The 17,599-nt window shown below is 54.5% G+C and overlaps 1 protein-coding gene across 1 annotated transcript in view; it reads right to left on the bottom strand.

The window, feature by feature from the left end:
• LOC119975055 (HEPACAM family member 2-like) overlaps positions 1-3,772 on the bottom strand; it is a 40,089-nt gene extending 36,317 nt beyond the window's left edge. Inside the window, exon 1 of the mRNA XM_038814533.1 lies at positions 3,494-3,772. Within this exon, the coding sequence (XP_038670461.1) occupies positions 3,494-3,545 (52 nt within the window). The 5' untranslated portion in view covers positions 3,546-3,772. The remainder of the gene's footprint in view (positions 1-3,493) is intronic.
• Positions 3,773-17,599: the final 13,827 nt, after the last annotated feature.

The raw sequence follows: 17,599 nt of genomic DNA, 5'->3' as shown, positions 1-17,599 counted from the left end.
CGGCGAATGCTGAGGAGGTGCTGGGCTGGGTGAGAGGGGAGGAACTCCCAGTGGGTTAGAATGGAGGAGTGTTTGTGCAGGGGGGTCAGAGCTCAGGGCATTGACAAGAGTGCCGCTCCCGATGGCCCTGGGAAATATTCGGAGAGTCTGGTGGTCGTGGCGATGTTGAAGATCTGGAGGCAGTTGCGCCGGCACTTTAGGTTGTGGGCGGGGTCAAAGGTGATGCTGATTCGGGAGAATCATAGATTTGAGCCAGGAAAGTGGGATGGGTGTTTTCGGAGATGGGAGGAGAGGGAAGTTAGGGTATTAAAGGATTTGTTTCCGTTTACGAGGCTGGAGGAACTGGGGAAGAAATATGGGTTGGGGCAGCGGCAGATGTTTCGATATATGCAGGTCTGTGATTTCGCTAGGAAGGAGGTACAGAGCTTTCTGTTAACGCCGGCCCCTACACTACCCCTACAGGTACTGATGACAGAGAAATCGAGAAAGGGGTGTCGGCAATTTATGGAGTGATTCTGAGGGAAGATAAGGTATCACTGGAGGGGATTAAGATAAAGTGGGAGGAGGTGTTGGGGAGGGTATGGAGGAGGGGCTGTGGTGTGAGGTGCTACAGAGGGTGAATGTGTTCACTTTGTGTGCAAGGTTGGGGCTGATACTGTTGAAGGTGGCGTATAGGACACACCTCACAAGAACGAGGATGAGTTGACTCTTTGAAGGGGTGGAGGATGATTGTGAATGCTGTGAGGGGGTGGACGCAAACCACATTCATATGTTTTGGGCCTGTCCAAAACTGGAGGGGTATTGGAGGGAGGTCTTTAGGATAATCTCAAGGGTGTTGCATGTGAGACTTGAATTGGGTCCCCTAGAAACCAAATTCAGGTGTTGGATCAGCCGGGGTTGGAAGCGGGTGCTGGAGGCAGATGTCTTAGTCTTCACCTCGCTGATCGCCCAAAGGCAGGTCCTGTTGGGATGGAGGTCAGCTTCTCCACCCTGTGCCTCGGCGGGCGGGGGGAACTGCTGAAGTTCGTAACGCTCAAGAAAGTGAAGTTCAAGCTGAGGGGAAGGATGGAAAGGTTCTACAACTCATGGGCCTTGTTTATCCTGCACTTTCAAGAATTGGATGACATTGAACATGGGGGGGTGTGTGGCAGGATGGATGGGGGGAGAGTATTGGAATGTATAAGTTATTGATGATTATGTATGGTTCGATGGTGGATTCCTGATTCTTTTTCATGTGTGTTTTGCATTGGAAATGTTGGGGGCTGTTCGGGGGTGGGTGGGATAAGGGGATTGTTGGCCAGGGGATTGCCGTTGTATTTGTTATTTTGATTATTTGTTGGTGGGTGTAAATTTGGTGCAAATGTGAAAAAGGAGAATAAAAATATTTTTTAAAAAATTAATACTGTGGCTACCAGAGCAGATCAAAGGCGAGGAATCCTAAGGTGAGTAACTCACTCCTGACGCCCCAAAGCCTGTCCACCATCTACAAGGCACAAGTCAGGAATGGAATGAAATACTCTCCACTTGCCTGGATGAGTACAGCTCCTACAACACTCAAGAAGCTCAACATCATCCAGGACAAAGCAGCCCACTTGATTGCTCCCCCTTCCACAAACATTCAAACCCTCCCTCCACCATCGACGAACAATGACAGTCGTGTGTACCATCTACAAGATGCACTGCAGTAACTCACCAACGTTCCTTAGACAACACCTTCCAAACTCACAGCCATACCATCTAGAAGGACAAGAGAAGCAGACACCTGGGAACCCAACCACCTGGAGTTTCCCATCCTGACTTGGAAATATATTGCTGTTCATTCAGTGTGGCTGGTCAAAATCTTGGTATTCCCTCCCTAACAGCACAGTAGGTGTACATACGCCTCAGGGACTGCAGTGGTTCAAGAAGACAACTTGAACTCACTATCACATTCTGAAGGGCAACAAATGCTGGCCTAACCAGCGATGCCCACATGCCATAAATGAATTTACAAATGATTGTGGAACTTTGACCCTGTGTTCTCCATGAAGAGAATCCTTCTCGATAATATTTAATCCAATCTCTACAGTGCAGAAAGGGGCCATTTAGCCCATCGAGTCTACATGGACCCTCCGAAAGGGCCCCATCCTCGGCTCGCTTCACCTCTCTATCCCAGTAACCCCACCAAGCCTTTTGGACACTAAGGAGCAATTTATCATGGTCAATCCACCAAACCTGTAGATCTTTGGACTATGGGTTAGAGGAAACGCACGCAGAGCCCACTTAAACATTAGTGACCCACTTAGTGACCAGCTTAAACATCACTAACGTATACCAGCATTCCGATCACACACATAGAAAATCTCGAGACTGGTTTAGCACAGAGATAAATCGTTGGTTTTGAAAGCAGACCAAGGCAGGTCTGCAGCATGGTTCAATTCCCGTATGAGCCTCCCCGAACAGGTGCCGGAATGTGGCGACTAGGGGCTTTTCACAGTAACTTCATTTGAAGCCTACTTAAGCGATTTTCATTTCATTTCAAGGAGAGAGTGATTCATATCAAATTACATTTCCCAATCCGAGGTGAGAATGTTTTAGCCCCTAACACTCCTCACCTTTGGCCTCCTAATGCACCTACAACTCTCCATATCTCTGAAACATCCTCCAGCCCCTGCAACCCTCCCTATCTCTGGAATTTCCTCCAGTTTATACAACTCTCCCTATAATCTGTAATCTCTACCATCCCCTACAACCGTTCCTCTGCCTGTAACCTCCTCCTGCAGAAGCACTCTCCCTATCTCTGTAACCTCCCCCAGCTGCTACAACTTTCCTTATTTTAGTAACCTGCCCCAGCCCTTAGAACCATCACGATCTGTGGAACCTCCTCCAGCGCATACAAACCCTCCCTACCTCTGTAACCTCCTCCAGCCCCTAGACCCCTCCCTATCTCTGTAACTTTCCCCAGCCCCTACAACTCTCCCAATTTCTGTAACCTCCTCCAGCCCCTACAAACCCTTTGTGCCTCTGTAACCTCCTCTAGCCCCAACAACCTTCCCTATCACTGTAATCCCCTCCAGCCCCTACCACTCTCCCTATCTCGGCAACATTCTCCAGCCTGTACAACCCTCCCTATTTGTCTAACCCCCTCCAGCCCCTAGCACTCTCCTGATCCCTGTTACCCCTTCCAGCCCCTACAACCCTCCCCATCTCTGTAACTTCCTTAACCCCTACACCCCTCCCTATCTCTGTAACCTCCTCCAGCCTGTACAACCCTCCCTATCTCTGTAACCCCCTCCAGCCCCTACAACCCACCCTATCTGTCTCACCCCCCTCCAGGCTCTTCCACTCTCCCCATCTCAGTTACCTGCTTCAGTCCCTACAACCCTCCCTATCTCTGTAACCCTCTCCAGCCCCTACCACTCTTCCTATCTCTTCAAGTTTCTCCAGCCCCTACAACCCTCCCCATCTCTGTAACCTCCCTCAACTCTGACAACCCCCCAGTCCTGGTTTTTACCTGCCAACAAGAACAGCTGCACCATCATCATTTGAAGCCAGCTGTGCAGCATTGCTACTCCAACTCCTGGCAGAGCGCAGCTCTTTGTCCTTCGGGTGTGTTCGAGGGATCAATCCCCCCCCCCACCCGTCGTCTCTCCAGTTGGACAACCTTGCAGACTCACAGATTGAGTACAATCATTCAGAACGCCATGGAATCTAAAAGTGCAGAGTTGGATGGCTTAATTGAATGGGAAACTATGTGTGTACATGACTGAACAGGCGTCACTGAACAGTGATTACAGGATGGTTATGAGGGCGTGCCCTGAAAACCCTCTCACAAAGTCCAAAATATTTGCTGAAGTAGGTCGGTGTGACAGAATCATCAGTCTTTTCCCAATAGGCAGATTTCTCAGCTCATATAATTAATCAGTTCACCTTTTCAGTTTCTTCGTGTGCTGATCCCTGCACCCAGAATGTGACATGTTGGATCTACTAAATGCTCTTTGTCATTCTGTTATCCAAATGCAGCCCAACCTCAAATCCTTTGTTATATGTAGCCAATTTAAAAAGAATGTCACATCACACAATGACGGAGTGATTTAGGCAGAGATTAAACTGGATTCAATTACAATGTGTACACAGTATATAAACAGGCCATTCGCCACCCGCCCCCCCCCCCCCCCCCCCCCCCAACCCCCCACTCAATGCTGCGAACATATTTGGGAATCTTTTTGTTTTGACCCATTGATGGGTAGGAGGAGGGGATGCCCATGAAAGACACATGCTGGTAGGATGGGAAGCCAGGAGCGGCTTTATATTGAGGGACATATTCCACCGCCAGCCTTGCATTGAGGTATTTTGTTTGAATTCTTCAATGGGTCAATGGTGTCACTGGGAAAGCCAGCATTTGTTTCCCTCACCCACATTCTTAATTGCCCTTGAACTGAGTGGCTTGCAAACCCATTTCAGAGAGGGGAATCATAGAAATCCTACAATGCAGAAGGAGGCCATTCAGCCCATTGAATCTTCACTAAACCTCAAAAAAAGCACCCGACCTATGTCCACACCCACGCCCCATCCCTGTAACCCCGCCTAACCTGCACATCTTTGGACTGTGGGAGGAAACCGGAGCACCCGGAAGAAATCCTCGTCAACATGAGGAGAAAGTGCAAATTCCACAGTCACCCAAGGCCGCAATCGAATCCGGGTCCCTGGCACTGTGAGGCAGCAGTGCTAACCCCTGGTGTAGGCCAGGCCAGGTAAGGATAGTGGATTTCCTACTCAATAGGAACATTAGCGAACCAGGGGAAAGTTTAACCAAAACATGATGATTGTTTAATAGATTTCAATTCTGGAATTTGTGTTGCTTAAAAAATTGAATTGGTGAATTAATTGCTTTTAAATTCCACCCCACTGACTTGGTGGGGTTTGAACCCAATTCCCCAGGGACAAGGGATCAGCATTCCTGGCCTCTGAGTCAGAAGCTTTGAACTGAAGTTCCACTCCAGGGCTTTGTTGCCAAGGTGTGACCATAATGTGGCTAAATTAAGTGTGAAGCCCTCCAACATGGACGCCAATGATTAGTGGTAAGAATTGAGGAATTCCCGCTCGGATGTCTGATGGAAAGGTCATTGGCATCTCTACCATCACAATCCATAGGTACAGGCCGTACAATACCCACGGAAAAGTGTATGCTGCCACAGCAACTCGGACTTCTGGAATGGCCTAGAGTCTGGAGCAACTGAAGATCAATCTCCAGGCCACTGCTGGGTGCGACCCTATAGTAACATTATCGTGGGACATTCGGGTTTTAGATTTTCCTTGAACGGGGGGGGGGCATGGTGGCACAGTGGTTGGCACTGCTACCTCACAGCGCCAGGGTCCCAGGTTTGATTGTGACCTCGGGTGACTGCCTGTGTGGATTTTACACATTCTCCCCGTGTGTGCGTGGGTCTCCTCTGGGTGCCCTGGCTTCCTCCCACAGTCCCAAAATGTACAGGTTAGGTGGATTAGACATGCTAAATTGCCCTTAGTGTCTAAAGATGAGGCGGGATTACGGGGTTCGGGTGGGCGAGTGGGCTGAGGTAGGATGCTCTTTCCGAGGGTCATGGCAGACTTGATGGGCTGAATGGCATCCTTCAATAGTTTAGGGATTCTATGAATCTACGATTTCTCACTCCCTGATACAAAAATTGTAAAATGAAAAGGGAAGGAGGATAAAGGAGATGTTTAACTGAAGGTCCAGCACCATCCAATTTGGTAACAAATGTTGGTGCTTTCCAGTTGGTGTGGGGAGGCAGTGCATGGCAGGGATAGGCGTGTTGACCAATCAATGGCTGGGGCACGTCATGTGACGAAACCTCCAGGATTACATTTAAATTGCAGTTGACAGCCCCACTAGAAACTCCCTGAGTGATCTGGTGACACCTCACCACCACTGGCACCACAGGATGGAATGACCGTGGAATAATATTCGGAGAGTGTCACAACATGAGTGTTACACCCTGCACCTTTGGCTTTATACCATTGCATCAAGCAGATTGGAATGTGACATGGTTTACTGGGATTCAATAGGGGCGGTGTGGTAAAGAGATTAGCAATCAACAGTTGTGCAGGTAAACAAGATGGAACAATCAGCGACGTTGAGTCATGCAATGGCTAGTGAGCTCCCACCCCAATTCTGTGAATATTTTCTCTCTTATCTGTTGTTCTTTGGAATGCAATAGAACTTTCTGCAACATAGCAGAATGCAATAGAGGGTTTCAGGGGCTGGAGGAGGTAACAGAGATAGGGAGGGTTTCAGGGGCTGGAGGAGGTAAAAGAGATAGGGAGGGTAGTAGGGGCTGGAGGAGGTTACAGAGATAGGGAGGGTTGTAGGGGCTGGAGGAGGTTACAGAGATAGGGAGGGTTGTAGGGGTTGGAGGAGGTTACATATAGGGAGGTTACAGGGACTGGAGGAGGTTACAGAGATAGGGAAGGTTGTAGGGGCTGGAGGAGGTTACAGAGATAGGGAGGGTTGTAGGGGCTGGAGGAGGTTACAGAGATAGGAAGCATTGTTGGGGCTGGAGGAGGTTACAGAGCTAGCGAGGGTTGGAGGGACTGGAGGAGGTTACAGAGATAGGGAGGGTTGTAGGGGCTGGAGGAGGTTACAGAGATAGGGAGGGTTGTAGGGGCTGGAGGAGGTTACATATAGGGAGGTTACAGAGATAGGGAGGGTTGTAGGGGCTGGAGGAGGTTACATATAGGGAGGTTACAGAGATAGGGAGGGTTGTAGGGGCTGGAGGAGGTTACAGAGATAGGGAGGTTACAGGGACTGGAGGAGGTAACAGAGATAGGGTGGGTTGTAGGGGCTGGAGGAGGTTACATATAGGGAGGTTACAGGGACTGGAGGAGGTAACAGAGATAGGGAGGGTTGTAGGAGCTGGAGGAGGTTACAGAGATAGGGAGGGTTGTAGGGGCTGGAGGTTCCCCCTTGTCGAGCAGGTACTGACGCAGCTCGTAGCTCATAAAGGACGAACCCCTGTCGCTGTGTAGGTAGCTGGGGAACTCGAACAGGGTGAAGATACTGTGCAGGGCTCTGATGACTGTGTGGGAGGTCATATTGGGGCACGGGATAGCAAAGGGGAAGCGGGAGAACTCGTCGATGACGTTCAGGAAATACACATTCCGATTGGTCGAGGGGAGTAGCCCTTTGAAATCGATGCTCAGGCGTTCAAAGGGCCTAGAAGCCTTTACCAGGTGGTCCCTGTCTCGTCTATAGAAGTGCGGTTTGCACTCCGCACAGATCGGGCAATCCCTGGTGATGGCTTTTACCTCCTCGGTGGAGAAAGGCAGATATCGGGCTTTGATGTAGTGGGTGAGCCGGGTGACCCCCGGAAGGCAGAGGTCAAATTGTGGATAGCTTTCAGGCGGTCGTCTTGTGCGCTGGCGCACGTGCCGCGGGACAGGGCATCTGGGGGCTCGTTGAGCTTCCCTGGTCGATACATATTGTACTTGTAGTTGGAGAGTTCGATCCTCCACCGTAGGACCTTATCATTTTTAATTTTGTCACTTTGTGAGTTGTCAAACATGAAGGCAACCGATCTTTGGTTGGTGATGAGAGTGAACCTCCTACCTGCGAGGTAGTGCCTCCAGTGTCGTATAGCTTCCACAATGGCTTGTGCTTCCTTTTCGACTGAGGAGTGTCGGAGTTCTGAAGCGGAATGGGTTCGGGAGAAAAAGGCGACTGGTCTCCCTGCCTGATTTAGGGTGGCTGCGAGAGCGACCTCTGAGGCATCGCTCTCAACCTGGAAAGGGGACGGATTCATTCACTGCCCGCATGGCCGCTTTGGCGATGTCCTCCTTGATGCAGGTGAAGGCCTGGCAAGCCTAATCTGACAGAGGAAAGAGTGTGGCCTTAAATAGTGGGCGGGGCGTTGTCCCCATACTGAGGGACACACTGGGCATAATACGGGAAAAATCCCAGGCACCTCTTGAGGGCCCTGGGTCAATGAGGGAGAGGGAGTTGTAAGAGGGGCCGCATACCATCCGGGTCGGGGCCCAAGACTCCGTTTTCCACGACATAGCCGAGGATGGCTAGCCTGGTCGTGCGGAAAACGCATTTCTCCGTGTTATACGTGAGGTTGAGTTTCTGGTCATTCTGGAGAAATCGATGGAGGTTGGCGTCGTGGTCCTGCTGATCATGGCCACAGATGGTGATGTTGTCCAAGTACAGAAACGTGGCCCGCAGCCCATACTGGTCCACCATTCGGTCCATTGCTCGTTGGATTTGTGATGCCAAAGGGAACCCGGAGGAAATGGAAGAGGCGGCCATCTGCCTCGAATGCCGTGTAGTGGCAGTCCTCTGGGTGGATTGGGAGCTGGTGGTATGCAGACTTCAGATCCACCGTGGAAAAAATACGATACTGGCAGAACTGATTCACCATGTCTGCAATCCTGGGGAGGGGGTACGCATCAAGGAGCGTGAACCGATTAATGGTTTGGCTATAGTCACTACCATTCGGAATTTTTCCCCGGTCTTGACGACCACCACCTGAGCTCTCCAGGGGCTATTACTGGCCTCTATGATCCCCTCACGTAGGAGCCTATGGACTTCGGTTCTGATAAACACCCTGTCCTGCAGGCTGTACCACCTTCTGCAAGTGGCTACGGGTTTGTGAGATTGGCAAAGAGTGGAGAGGGGTCGTTTTCTAGCGTCGCTAGACTGCAGATAGTGAGTGGAGGTAGGGGCCCGCAGAAGCTGAGTGTGAGGCTTTTGAGGTTGCACTGGAAGTCGAGTCCCAGTAAGAGTGGGGCGCAGAGTTCAGGGAGTACGTATAGCTGGAAGTTCGAGTAGCTGGCACCCTGAATCGTTAGGGTCGCGACGGTGCGCCCTTGGAGGTGAACAGAGTGTTAGCCCAAAGCGAGGGAGATAGTTTGCCGTGCATGGAAGGTAGGGAGCGAACAGCGTTTTACCAGATCTGGGTGTACGAAGCTCTCGGTGCTCCCGGAGTCGAAGAGGCACGGTGTACTGTACCCGTTGATTTTAACGGTCATCATTGAGTTGAGGAGGTGTTTCAGACGCGACTGGTCCAACGTGACCGCGCTGAGTTGCGGGCAGTCGGCGGCTCGATCAGCTGTGCTGGAGTGGCCCCGTGATGACTGTCTGCTGAGGTCGTAGTCTTCGAGGTGAGCTTCAGAGTTTGAAGAGGATGGATCCCAAGATGGCCGCCCCGTGGATCGCACGTGGCAGGCGGCGAGGAAGATGGCGTCCAAGATGGCAGCCCCCATGAGTCGCACTTGGCCGGCCGCGTGGAGGAGGGTTGCCAAGATGACGGCCCCCATGAGTCGTACGTGTTGGGTGGGGGCGGAGTTGGCATACAGGCCGCAGCATTTCGGGGCCTGCGGGCCTGCGAGTTTTGGAAGCGAGTGCTCTGGGCTGCGGGAGAGTTTGGAGAGGGGGATTTCTTCGCCAGGCAGATCAGGGCATAGTGTCCTTTGCGACCGCAGCTGCTTCAGGTCGCGTTGCGGGCCGGGCAGTGCTTCCATGGGTGTTGGGGCTGCCCACAAAAACAGCACACCGGGGCTGCGTAGTGGGTGGGTGGCCGCGCGGCGCAGGCCTGGGGCAGTCGCTGGTCGGGGGCACAGGATGGGGTCGCTTGGTCGCGGGGAACGAGGTGAGGCTGTGGAACGAGACCTCCATAGTTGTCGCTAACTCTACAGTGTCCTCCAAGTTCTGGGCCCCTTTTTCAAGCAACGGCTGGCGCGCATAGTTTGACCTGAGCCCTGCCACGTACACATCTCGGACAGCGAGCTCCATATGCTGGGTGGCTGATACAGCTTGATAATTACAGTCCCGATAATTACAGCTCTGCCCTATGGGCAGAGCCGCGCAATGGCTCGTATACAGAGCCCACAAGGACACAATACATATACTGGAACACAGTGTGAATTAGTAGGTTTATAATTCAGCACATTTTTACAAGGACTGGAGGAGGTTACAGAGATAGGGAGGGTTGTAGGGACTGGAGGGAGTTACATAGGGGGATGGTTACAGAGACTGAAGGAGGCTACAGAGATAGGGAGGGTTGTAGGGGCTGGAGGAGGTTACAGAGAAATGGAGGGTTCTAAGGGCGGGAGGTGATTGCAGAGGAAAGGAGGGTTGTAGGGGCTGGTAGAGGTTGCAGAGATAGGGAAGTTTGTAGAGGCTGGAGGAGATTACAGAGATAGGGAGGATCGGAAGGGCTGGAGGAGGTTACAGAGATGGGGTGTTTACTGCTGGAGTTGGTTACAGAGATAGGGAGGGTCATAGGGGCTGGGGGAGGTTACAGATAGGGTGGGTCGGAGGTGCTGAATGAGGTTACAGATAGGGTGGGTCAGAGGTGCTGGATGAGGTTACAGAGATAGGGAGGTTGTAGGGGCTGGGGGAGGTTACAAAGATAGAGAGAGTTGTAGGGGCTGTGGGAGGTTACAGAGATAGGGACGGTCGGAGGTGCTGGATAAGGTTACAGAGATAGGGAGGTTGTAGGGGCTGGGGAGGGTTACAGAGATAGGGTGGGTCGGAGGTGCTGGATGAATTTACAGATAGGGAGGGTCGGAGGTGCTGGATGAGGTAACAGAGATAGTGAGGGTTGTAGGGGCTGGGGGAGGTTACAGATAGGGTGGGTCGGAGGTGCTGGATGAGGTTACAGATATAGGGTGGGTCGGAGGTGCTGGATGAGGTTCCAGAGATGGGGAGGGTTGTAGGGGCTGGGGGAGGTTACAGAGACAGGGAAGGTTGTAGGAGCTGGGGGAGGTTACAGATAGGGTGGGTCGGAGGTGCTGGATGAGGTTACAGAGGTAAGGAGAGTTGTAGAGGCTGGGGGAGGTTACAGAGATAGGGAGGTTGTAGGGACTGGGGGAGGTTACAGATAGAGTGTGTCGTAGGAGCTGGGGAAGCGTACAGAGATAGGGACGGTCGGAGGTGCTGGATGAGGTTACAAAGATAGGGAGGTTGTAGGAGCTGGGGAAGGTTCCAGATAGGGCGGGTCGTAGGGGCTGGGGGAGGGTACTGAGATAGGGAGGGTCGGAGGTGCTGTATGAAGTTACAGAGATAGGGAGGGTCGGAGGGTCTGGGGGAGGTTACAGAGATAGGGAGGTTCGGAGTGGCTGGCTGAGGTTACAGAGATAGGGAGGGTCGGAGGGGCTGGGGGAGGTTACAGAGATAGGGAGGGTCGGAGGTGCAGTATGAGGTTACAGAGATAGGGAGGGTCAGAGGGGTTGGGGGAGGTTACAGAGATAGGGAGGGTCGGAGGGGCTGGGGGCGGTTACAGAGATAGGGAGGGTCGGAGGGGTTGGGTGAGGTTACAGAGATAGGGAGGGTCGGAGGGGTTGGGGGAGGTTACAGAGATAGGGAGGGTCGGAGGGGATGGGGGAGGTTACAGACATAAGGAGGTAGGAGGGGCTGGAGGTGGTTACAGAGATAGGGAGGGTCGGAGGTGCTGGGGGAGGTTACAGAGATAGGGAGGGGCGGAGGGGCTGGGGGAGGTTACAGAGATAAGGAGATGGGAGGGGCTGGAGGTGGTTACAGAGATAGGGAGGGTCGGAGGGTCTGGGGGAGGTTACAGAGATAGGGAGGTTCGGAGTGGCTGGGGGAGGTTACAGAGATAGGGAGGGTCGGAGGGGCTGGGGGAGGTTACAGAGATAGGGAGGGTCGGAGGTGCAGTATGAGGTTACAGAGATAGGGAGGGTCGGAGGGGTTGGGGGAGGTTACAGAGATAGGGAGGGTCGGAGGGGCTGGGGGCGGTTACAGAGATAGGGAGGGTCGGAGGGGTTGGGTGAGGTTACAGAGATAGGGAGGGTCGGAGGGGCTGGAGGTGGTTACAGAGATAGGGAGGGTCGGAGGGGCTGGGGGGAGGTTACAGAGATAGGGAGGGTCGGAGGAGCTGGGGGAGGTTACAGAGATAGGGAGGGTCGGAGGGGCTGGGGGAGATTACAGAGATAGGGAGGGTCGGAGGGGCTGGGGGTGGTTACAGAGATAAGGAGATGGGAGGGGCTGGAGGTGGTTACAGAGATAGGGAGGGTCGGAGGTGCTGGGGGAGGTTACAGAGATAGGGAGGGTCGGAGGGGCTGGGGGAGGTTACAGAGATAGGGAGGGTCGGAGGGGCTGGGGGAGGTTACAGAGATAAGGAGATGGGAGGGGCTGGAGGTGGTTACAGAGGTAGGGAGGGTCGGAGGGGCGGGGGGGAGGTTACAGATTTAGGGAGGTTCGGAGGGGCTGGGGGAGGTTACAGAGATAGGGAGGGTCGGCGGGGCTTGGGGAGGTTACAGAGATAGGGAGGGTCGGAGGGGCTGGGTGAGGTTACAGAGATAGGGAGGGTCGGAGGGGCTGGGGGAGGTTAGAGATAGGGAGGGTCAGAGGGGCTGGGGGAGGTTACAGAGATATGGAGGGTCGGAGGGGCTGGGTGAGATTACAGAGATAGGGAGGGTCGGAGGGGCTGAGGGAGGTTACAGAGATAGGGAGGGTCGGAGGGGCTGGGTGAGGTTACAGAGATAGGGAGGATCGGAGGGGCTGGGGGAGGTTACAGAGATAGGGAGGGTCGGAGGTGCAGTTTGAGGTTACAGAGATAGTGAGGGTCGGAGGGGTTGGGGGAGGTTACAGAGATAGGGAGGGTCGGAGGGGCTGGGGGCGGTTACAGAGATAGGGAGGGTCAGAGGGGCTGGGTGAGGTTACAGAGATAGGGAGGGTCGGAGGGGCTGGGGGAGGTTAGAGATAGGGAGGGTCAGAGGGGCTGGGGGAGGTTACAGAGATATGGAGGGTCGGAGGGGCTGGGTGAGATTACAGAGATAGGGAGGGTCGGAGGGGCTGAGGGAGGTTACAGAGATAGGGAGGGTCGGAGGGGCTGGGGGAGGTTACAGAGATAGGGAGGATCGGAGGGGCTGGGGGAGGTTACAGAGATAGGGAGGGTCGGAGGTGCAGTATGAGGTTACAGAGATAGTGAGGGTCGGAGGGGTTGGGGGAGGTTACAGAGATAGGGAGGGTCGGAGGGGCTGGGGGCGGTTACAGAGATAGGGAGGGTCGGAGGGGCTGGGGGAGGTTACAGAGATAGGGAGGGTCGGAGGAGCTGGGGGAGGCTACAGAGATAGGGAGGGTCGGAGGGGCTGGGGGAGATTACAGAGATAGGGAGGGTCGGAGGGGCTGGGGGTGGTTACAGAGATAAGGAGATGGGAGGGGCTGGAGGTGGTTACAGAGATAGGGAGGGTCGGAGGTGCTGGGGGAGGTTACAGAGATAGGGAGGGTTGGAGGGGCTGGGGGAGGTTACAGAGATAGGGAGGGTCGGAGGGGCTGGGGGAGGTTACAGAGATAAGGAGATGGGAGGGGCTGGAGGTGGTTACAGAGGTAGGGAGGGTCGGAGGGGCGGGGGGGAGGTTACAGATTTAGGGAGGTTCGGAGGGGCTGGGGGAGGTTACAGAGATAGGGAGGGTCGGCGGGGCTTGGGGAGGTTACAGAGATAGGGAGGGTCGGAGGGGCTGGGTGAGGTTACAGAGATAGGGAGGGTCGGAGGGGCTGGGGGAGGTTAGAGATAGGGAGGGTCAGAGGGGCTGGGGGAGGTTACAGAGATATGGAGGGTCGGAGGGGCTGGGTGAGATTACAGAGATAGGGAGGGTCGGAGGGGCTGAGGGAGGTTACAGAGATAGGGAGGGTCGGAGGGGCTGGGGGAGGTTACAGAGATAGGGAGGATCGGAGGGGCTGGGGGAGGTTACAGAGATAGGGAGGGTCGGAGGTGCAGTTTGAGGTTACAGAGATAGTGAGGGTCGGAGGGGTTGGGGGAGGTTACAGAGATAGGGAGGGTCGGAGGGGCTGGGGGCGGTTACAGAGATAGGGAGGGTCAGAGGGGCTGGGTGAGGTTACAGAGATAGGGAGGGTCGGAGGGGCTGGGGGAGGTTAGAGATAGGGAGGGTCAGAGGGGCTGGGGGAGGTTACAGAGATATGGAGGGTCGGAGGGGCTGGGTGAGATTACAGAGATAGGGAGGGTCGGAGGGTCTGAGGGAGGTTACAGAGATAGGGAGGGTCGGAGGGGCTGGGGGAGGTTACAGAGATAGGGAGGATCGGAGGGGCTGGGGGAGGTTACAGAGATAGGGAGGGTCGGAGGTGCAGTATGAGGGTACAGAGATAGTGAGGGTCGGAGGGGTTGGGGGAGGTTACAGAGATAGGGAGGGTCGGAGGGGCTGGGGGCGGTTACAGAGATAGGGAGGGTCAGAGGGGTTGGGGGAGGTTACAGAGATAGGGAGGGCCGGAGGGGTTGGGGGAGGTTACAGAGATCGGGAGGGTCGGAGGGGATGGGGGAGGTTACAGAGATAAGGAGATGGGAGGGGCTGGAGGTGGTTACAGAGATAGGGAGGGTCGGAGGTGCTGGGGAGGTTACAGAGATAGGGAGGGGCGGATGGTATGGGGCAGGTTACAGAGATAAGGAGGGTCGGAGGTGCAGTATGAGGTTACAGAGATAGTGAGGGTCGGAGGGGTTGGGGGAGGTTACAGAGATAGGGAGGGTCGGAGGGGCTGGGGGCGGTTACAGAGATAGGGAGGGTCAGAGGGGTTGGGGGAGTTTACAGAGATAGGGAGGGCCGGAGGGGTTGGGGGAGGTTACAGAGATCGGGAGGGTCGGAGGGGATGGGGGAGGTTACAGAGATAAGGAGATGGGAGGGGCTGGAGGTGGTTACAGAGATAGGGAGGGTCGGAGGTGCTGGGGAGGTTACAGAGATAGGGAGGGGCGGATGGTATGGGGCAGGTTACAGAGATAAGGAGATGCGAGGGGCTGGAGGTGGTTACAGAGATAGGGAGGGTCGGAGGTGCTGGGGAGATTACAGAGATAGGGAGGTGCGGAGGGGCTGGGGGAGGTTACAGAGATAAGGAGAGTCGGAGGTGCTGGGGGAGGTTACAGAGATAGGGCGGGTCGGAGGGGCTGGGGGAGGTTACAGAGATAGGGAGGGTCAGAGGGGCTGGGGGAGGTTACAGAGATATGGAGGGTCGGACGGGCTGGGGGAGATTACAGAGATAGGGAGGGTCGGAGGGGCTGAGGGAGGTTACAGAGATTGGGAGGGCGGAGGGGCTGGGGGAGGGTATAGAGATAGGGAGGATCGGAGGGGCTGGGGGAGGATACAGAGTTAGGGAGGGTCGGAGGGGCTGGGGAGGTTACAGAGATAGGGAGAGTCGGTGGGGCTCGGGGAGGTTACAGAGATAGGGAGGGTCCGAGGGGCTGGGGGAGGTTACAGAGATAGGGAGGGTCGGAGGGGCTGGGGGAGGTTATAGAGCTAGGGAGATGGGAGGGGCTGGAGGTGGTTGCAGAGATAGGGAGGGTCGGAGGGGCTGGGGGAGGTTACAGAGATAGGGAGGATCGGAGGGGCTGGGTGAGGTTACAGAGATAGGGAGGGTCGGAGGGGCTGGGGTAGGTTACAGAGATAGGGAGGATCGGAGGGGCTGGGGGAGGTTACAGAGTTAGGGAGGGTCGGAGGGGCTGGGGGAGGTTACAGAGATAGGGAGGGTCGGAGGGGCTGGGGGAGGTTACAGAGATTAGGAGGGTCGGAGGGGCTGGAGGAGGTTACAGAGATTGGGAGATGGGAGGGGCTGGAGGTGTTTACAGAGATAGGGAGGTTGGAAGGGTTGGAAATGGGAACAGAAAGCTTTTTATTGGAGGGAGCCACTTGTGGTTGCAGTTCCCTGTCTCTGTTGCCTTCTGTAAGGCAGGATGGGATGTGTAGTAAAGTTCCTCTAAATGGACAAGGATAGGGAAAGGGGGAGAGTGAGAGAGGGAGAATAGCTTGAGTGTGTAGGGGAGGGGAAACTCCGGCGTGGGGGGGGGTGGGGGGAACTCAGTGTGCTTCGTGCTGTAGCCTGATACTGATCACTGTCCGCCAATGTGTGGGGTAAAGGCAGGGTTAGAAATTCGAGATCATCCGAAGGAGGAGGATACCCTTCAGCCCCTCGATCAACCAATGCTAACAACATTGCAGCGGGATCTGCAACATATCTCCATTTTATCCGCCAAGGCTTTTCTCCTTTACCCTCAATCTCCCTCTCCTGACCAATCTCAACTTTGAAACATCTCCGGGCTCATTATCTTTCGCTGGAGGCTGTGGAGGGGGGAGAGATAGGGGTGTTGGGGAAGAGAGCTCCCCAACTGCACTCCCTCTTGTGCAACAAAGTGCTTCCTGAACTACCCCGACCCGGCCTTACTTTTAAGATTCAGGATGATGTGTTGGGTACTCTGGATCCGTGGAGACTGCGTTTACCTCAGCAGTAACACATACAGGCTACCAACACTTGAAATAGTACAACACTATTTTGTTAAGCTAGAAACTGTTGAACATACTTTCACTGTGGGTCGACACTATGTTAGATTAAACTAAAGACCTATGCCTATCCCTAACCAGTCTATGCACTCAGCACATGGTGGAGATCTGTCCTGTAAACTGTGAGCTCTGTCCTTCTGAGAGGCTGCATCCCGAATGAGCGGGAAAACTGATGGCCTCTGTCTTTATAGTGAGTGTGCTCTAACTGCTGATTGGCTGCGGTGTTGTGTGTGTTGATTGGTCTTGCTGTGTGTCAATCAGTGTGTGTGTCTGCACCATCCTATACTGGTGTGTATATTATGACATCCTCCTTTTAGAAAAAAATGTGTGGTAATGGTCATAAATAATGGGCGCGATTCTCCCAAAACGGGAGAAATCGTAAGGCTGGCGTCAAACCCGGGTGGGTTTGACGCCAGCGCCCCCCTTCCCGACCGGGAACCGATTCTGGTCCCCGGTCGGGGCTAGCAGCCCGACGCCGTAAGCTCCGGCATCACGGGCTTAACGAATTTCGTTAAGCCCGCTTGCCAGAGTTAGCGCCGGCTGACGCGTCATATGACGTCAGCCGCGCATGCGCGGATTGAAGACTCCAACCCGCGCATGCGCGGATGACGTCATCGCGTATTTGCGCGAAACCCGCGCATGCGCGGGCCGGGATGCCCCTCAGCCGCCCCGCGAATGGATACTGCGGGGCGGTGGAAGGAGAAATAGTGCGCGGGCATCGGGCCCGCTGCCCGCGATCGGTGCCCACCGATCGCGGGCCCATGGCACCCTTGGCACGGCCGTGGTACTGCCAGACCAGGTCTGTTTGCCGTTCGTAAAAACAGCGTAAAGGGCTGGGACTTCGGCCCATCTATCAGCTGAGAATCGCTGCCGGCCGTAAAAAAGCGGCGGCAGCGATTCGTGTCGGTTGTGGGGGGGGGAGAATAGCGGGAGGGCGGGAAAAATGTCGGGAAGGCCCTCCCGCTATTCTCTGACCCGTCGTGGGGGGCGGAGAATCGCGCCCAATGTGTGGTGAGAATGTTCCTAACTACGTGTGGAGTGCGAAGACATATTTACAAGACTATGTGCATAAGAACTAAGCTATTTACATGGGAAGGTGTCTGGTGCAGATAAACAGTATGCAACAAAATAGTAACTAGAGCAACATTATATACAAACCAGGGAATCGATCAAACAAAGCAACGCAACAATTCAGAGAGTCCATAACTTCGAAATGTTCATAAATTTAGTCTCTGAGGTGGGCGATGAATTCTGGTTGACCGCCTCAAGGGTGGGTCGAGAGCCGCCAGTTCAGGAGAGGACTGGACTGCGTCAGAGG

Source organism: Scyliorhinus canicula, chromosome 12, assembly GCF_902713615.1.
Source record: "Scyliorhinus canicula chromosome 12, sScyCan1.1, whole genome shotgun sequence".
Lineage (NCBI taxonomy): Eukaryota > Metazoa > Chordata > Chondrichthyes > Carcharhiniformes > Scyliorhinidae > Scyliorhinus > Scyliorhinus canicula.
The sequence above is the reverse complement of the archived record's forward strand: the minus strand, read 5'-3'. Positions and strand labels throughout refer to the sequence as shown.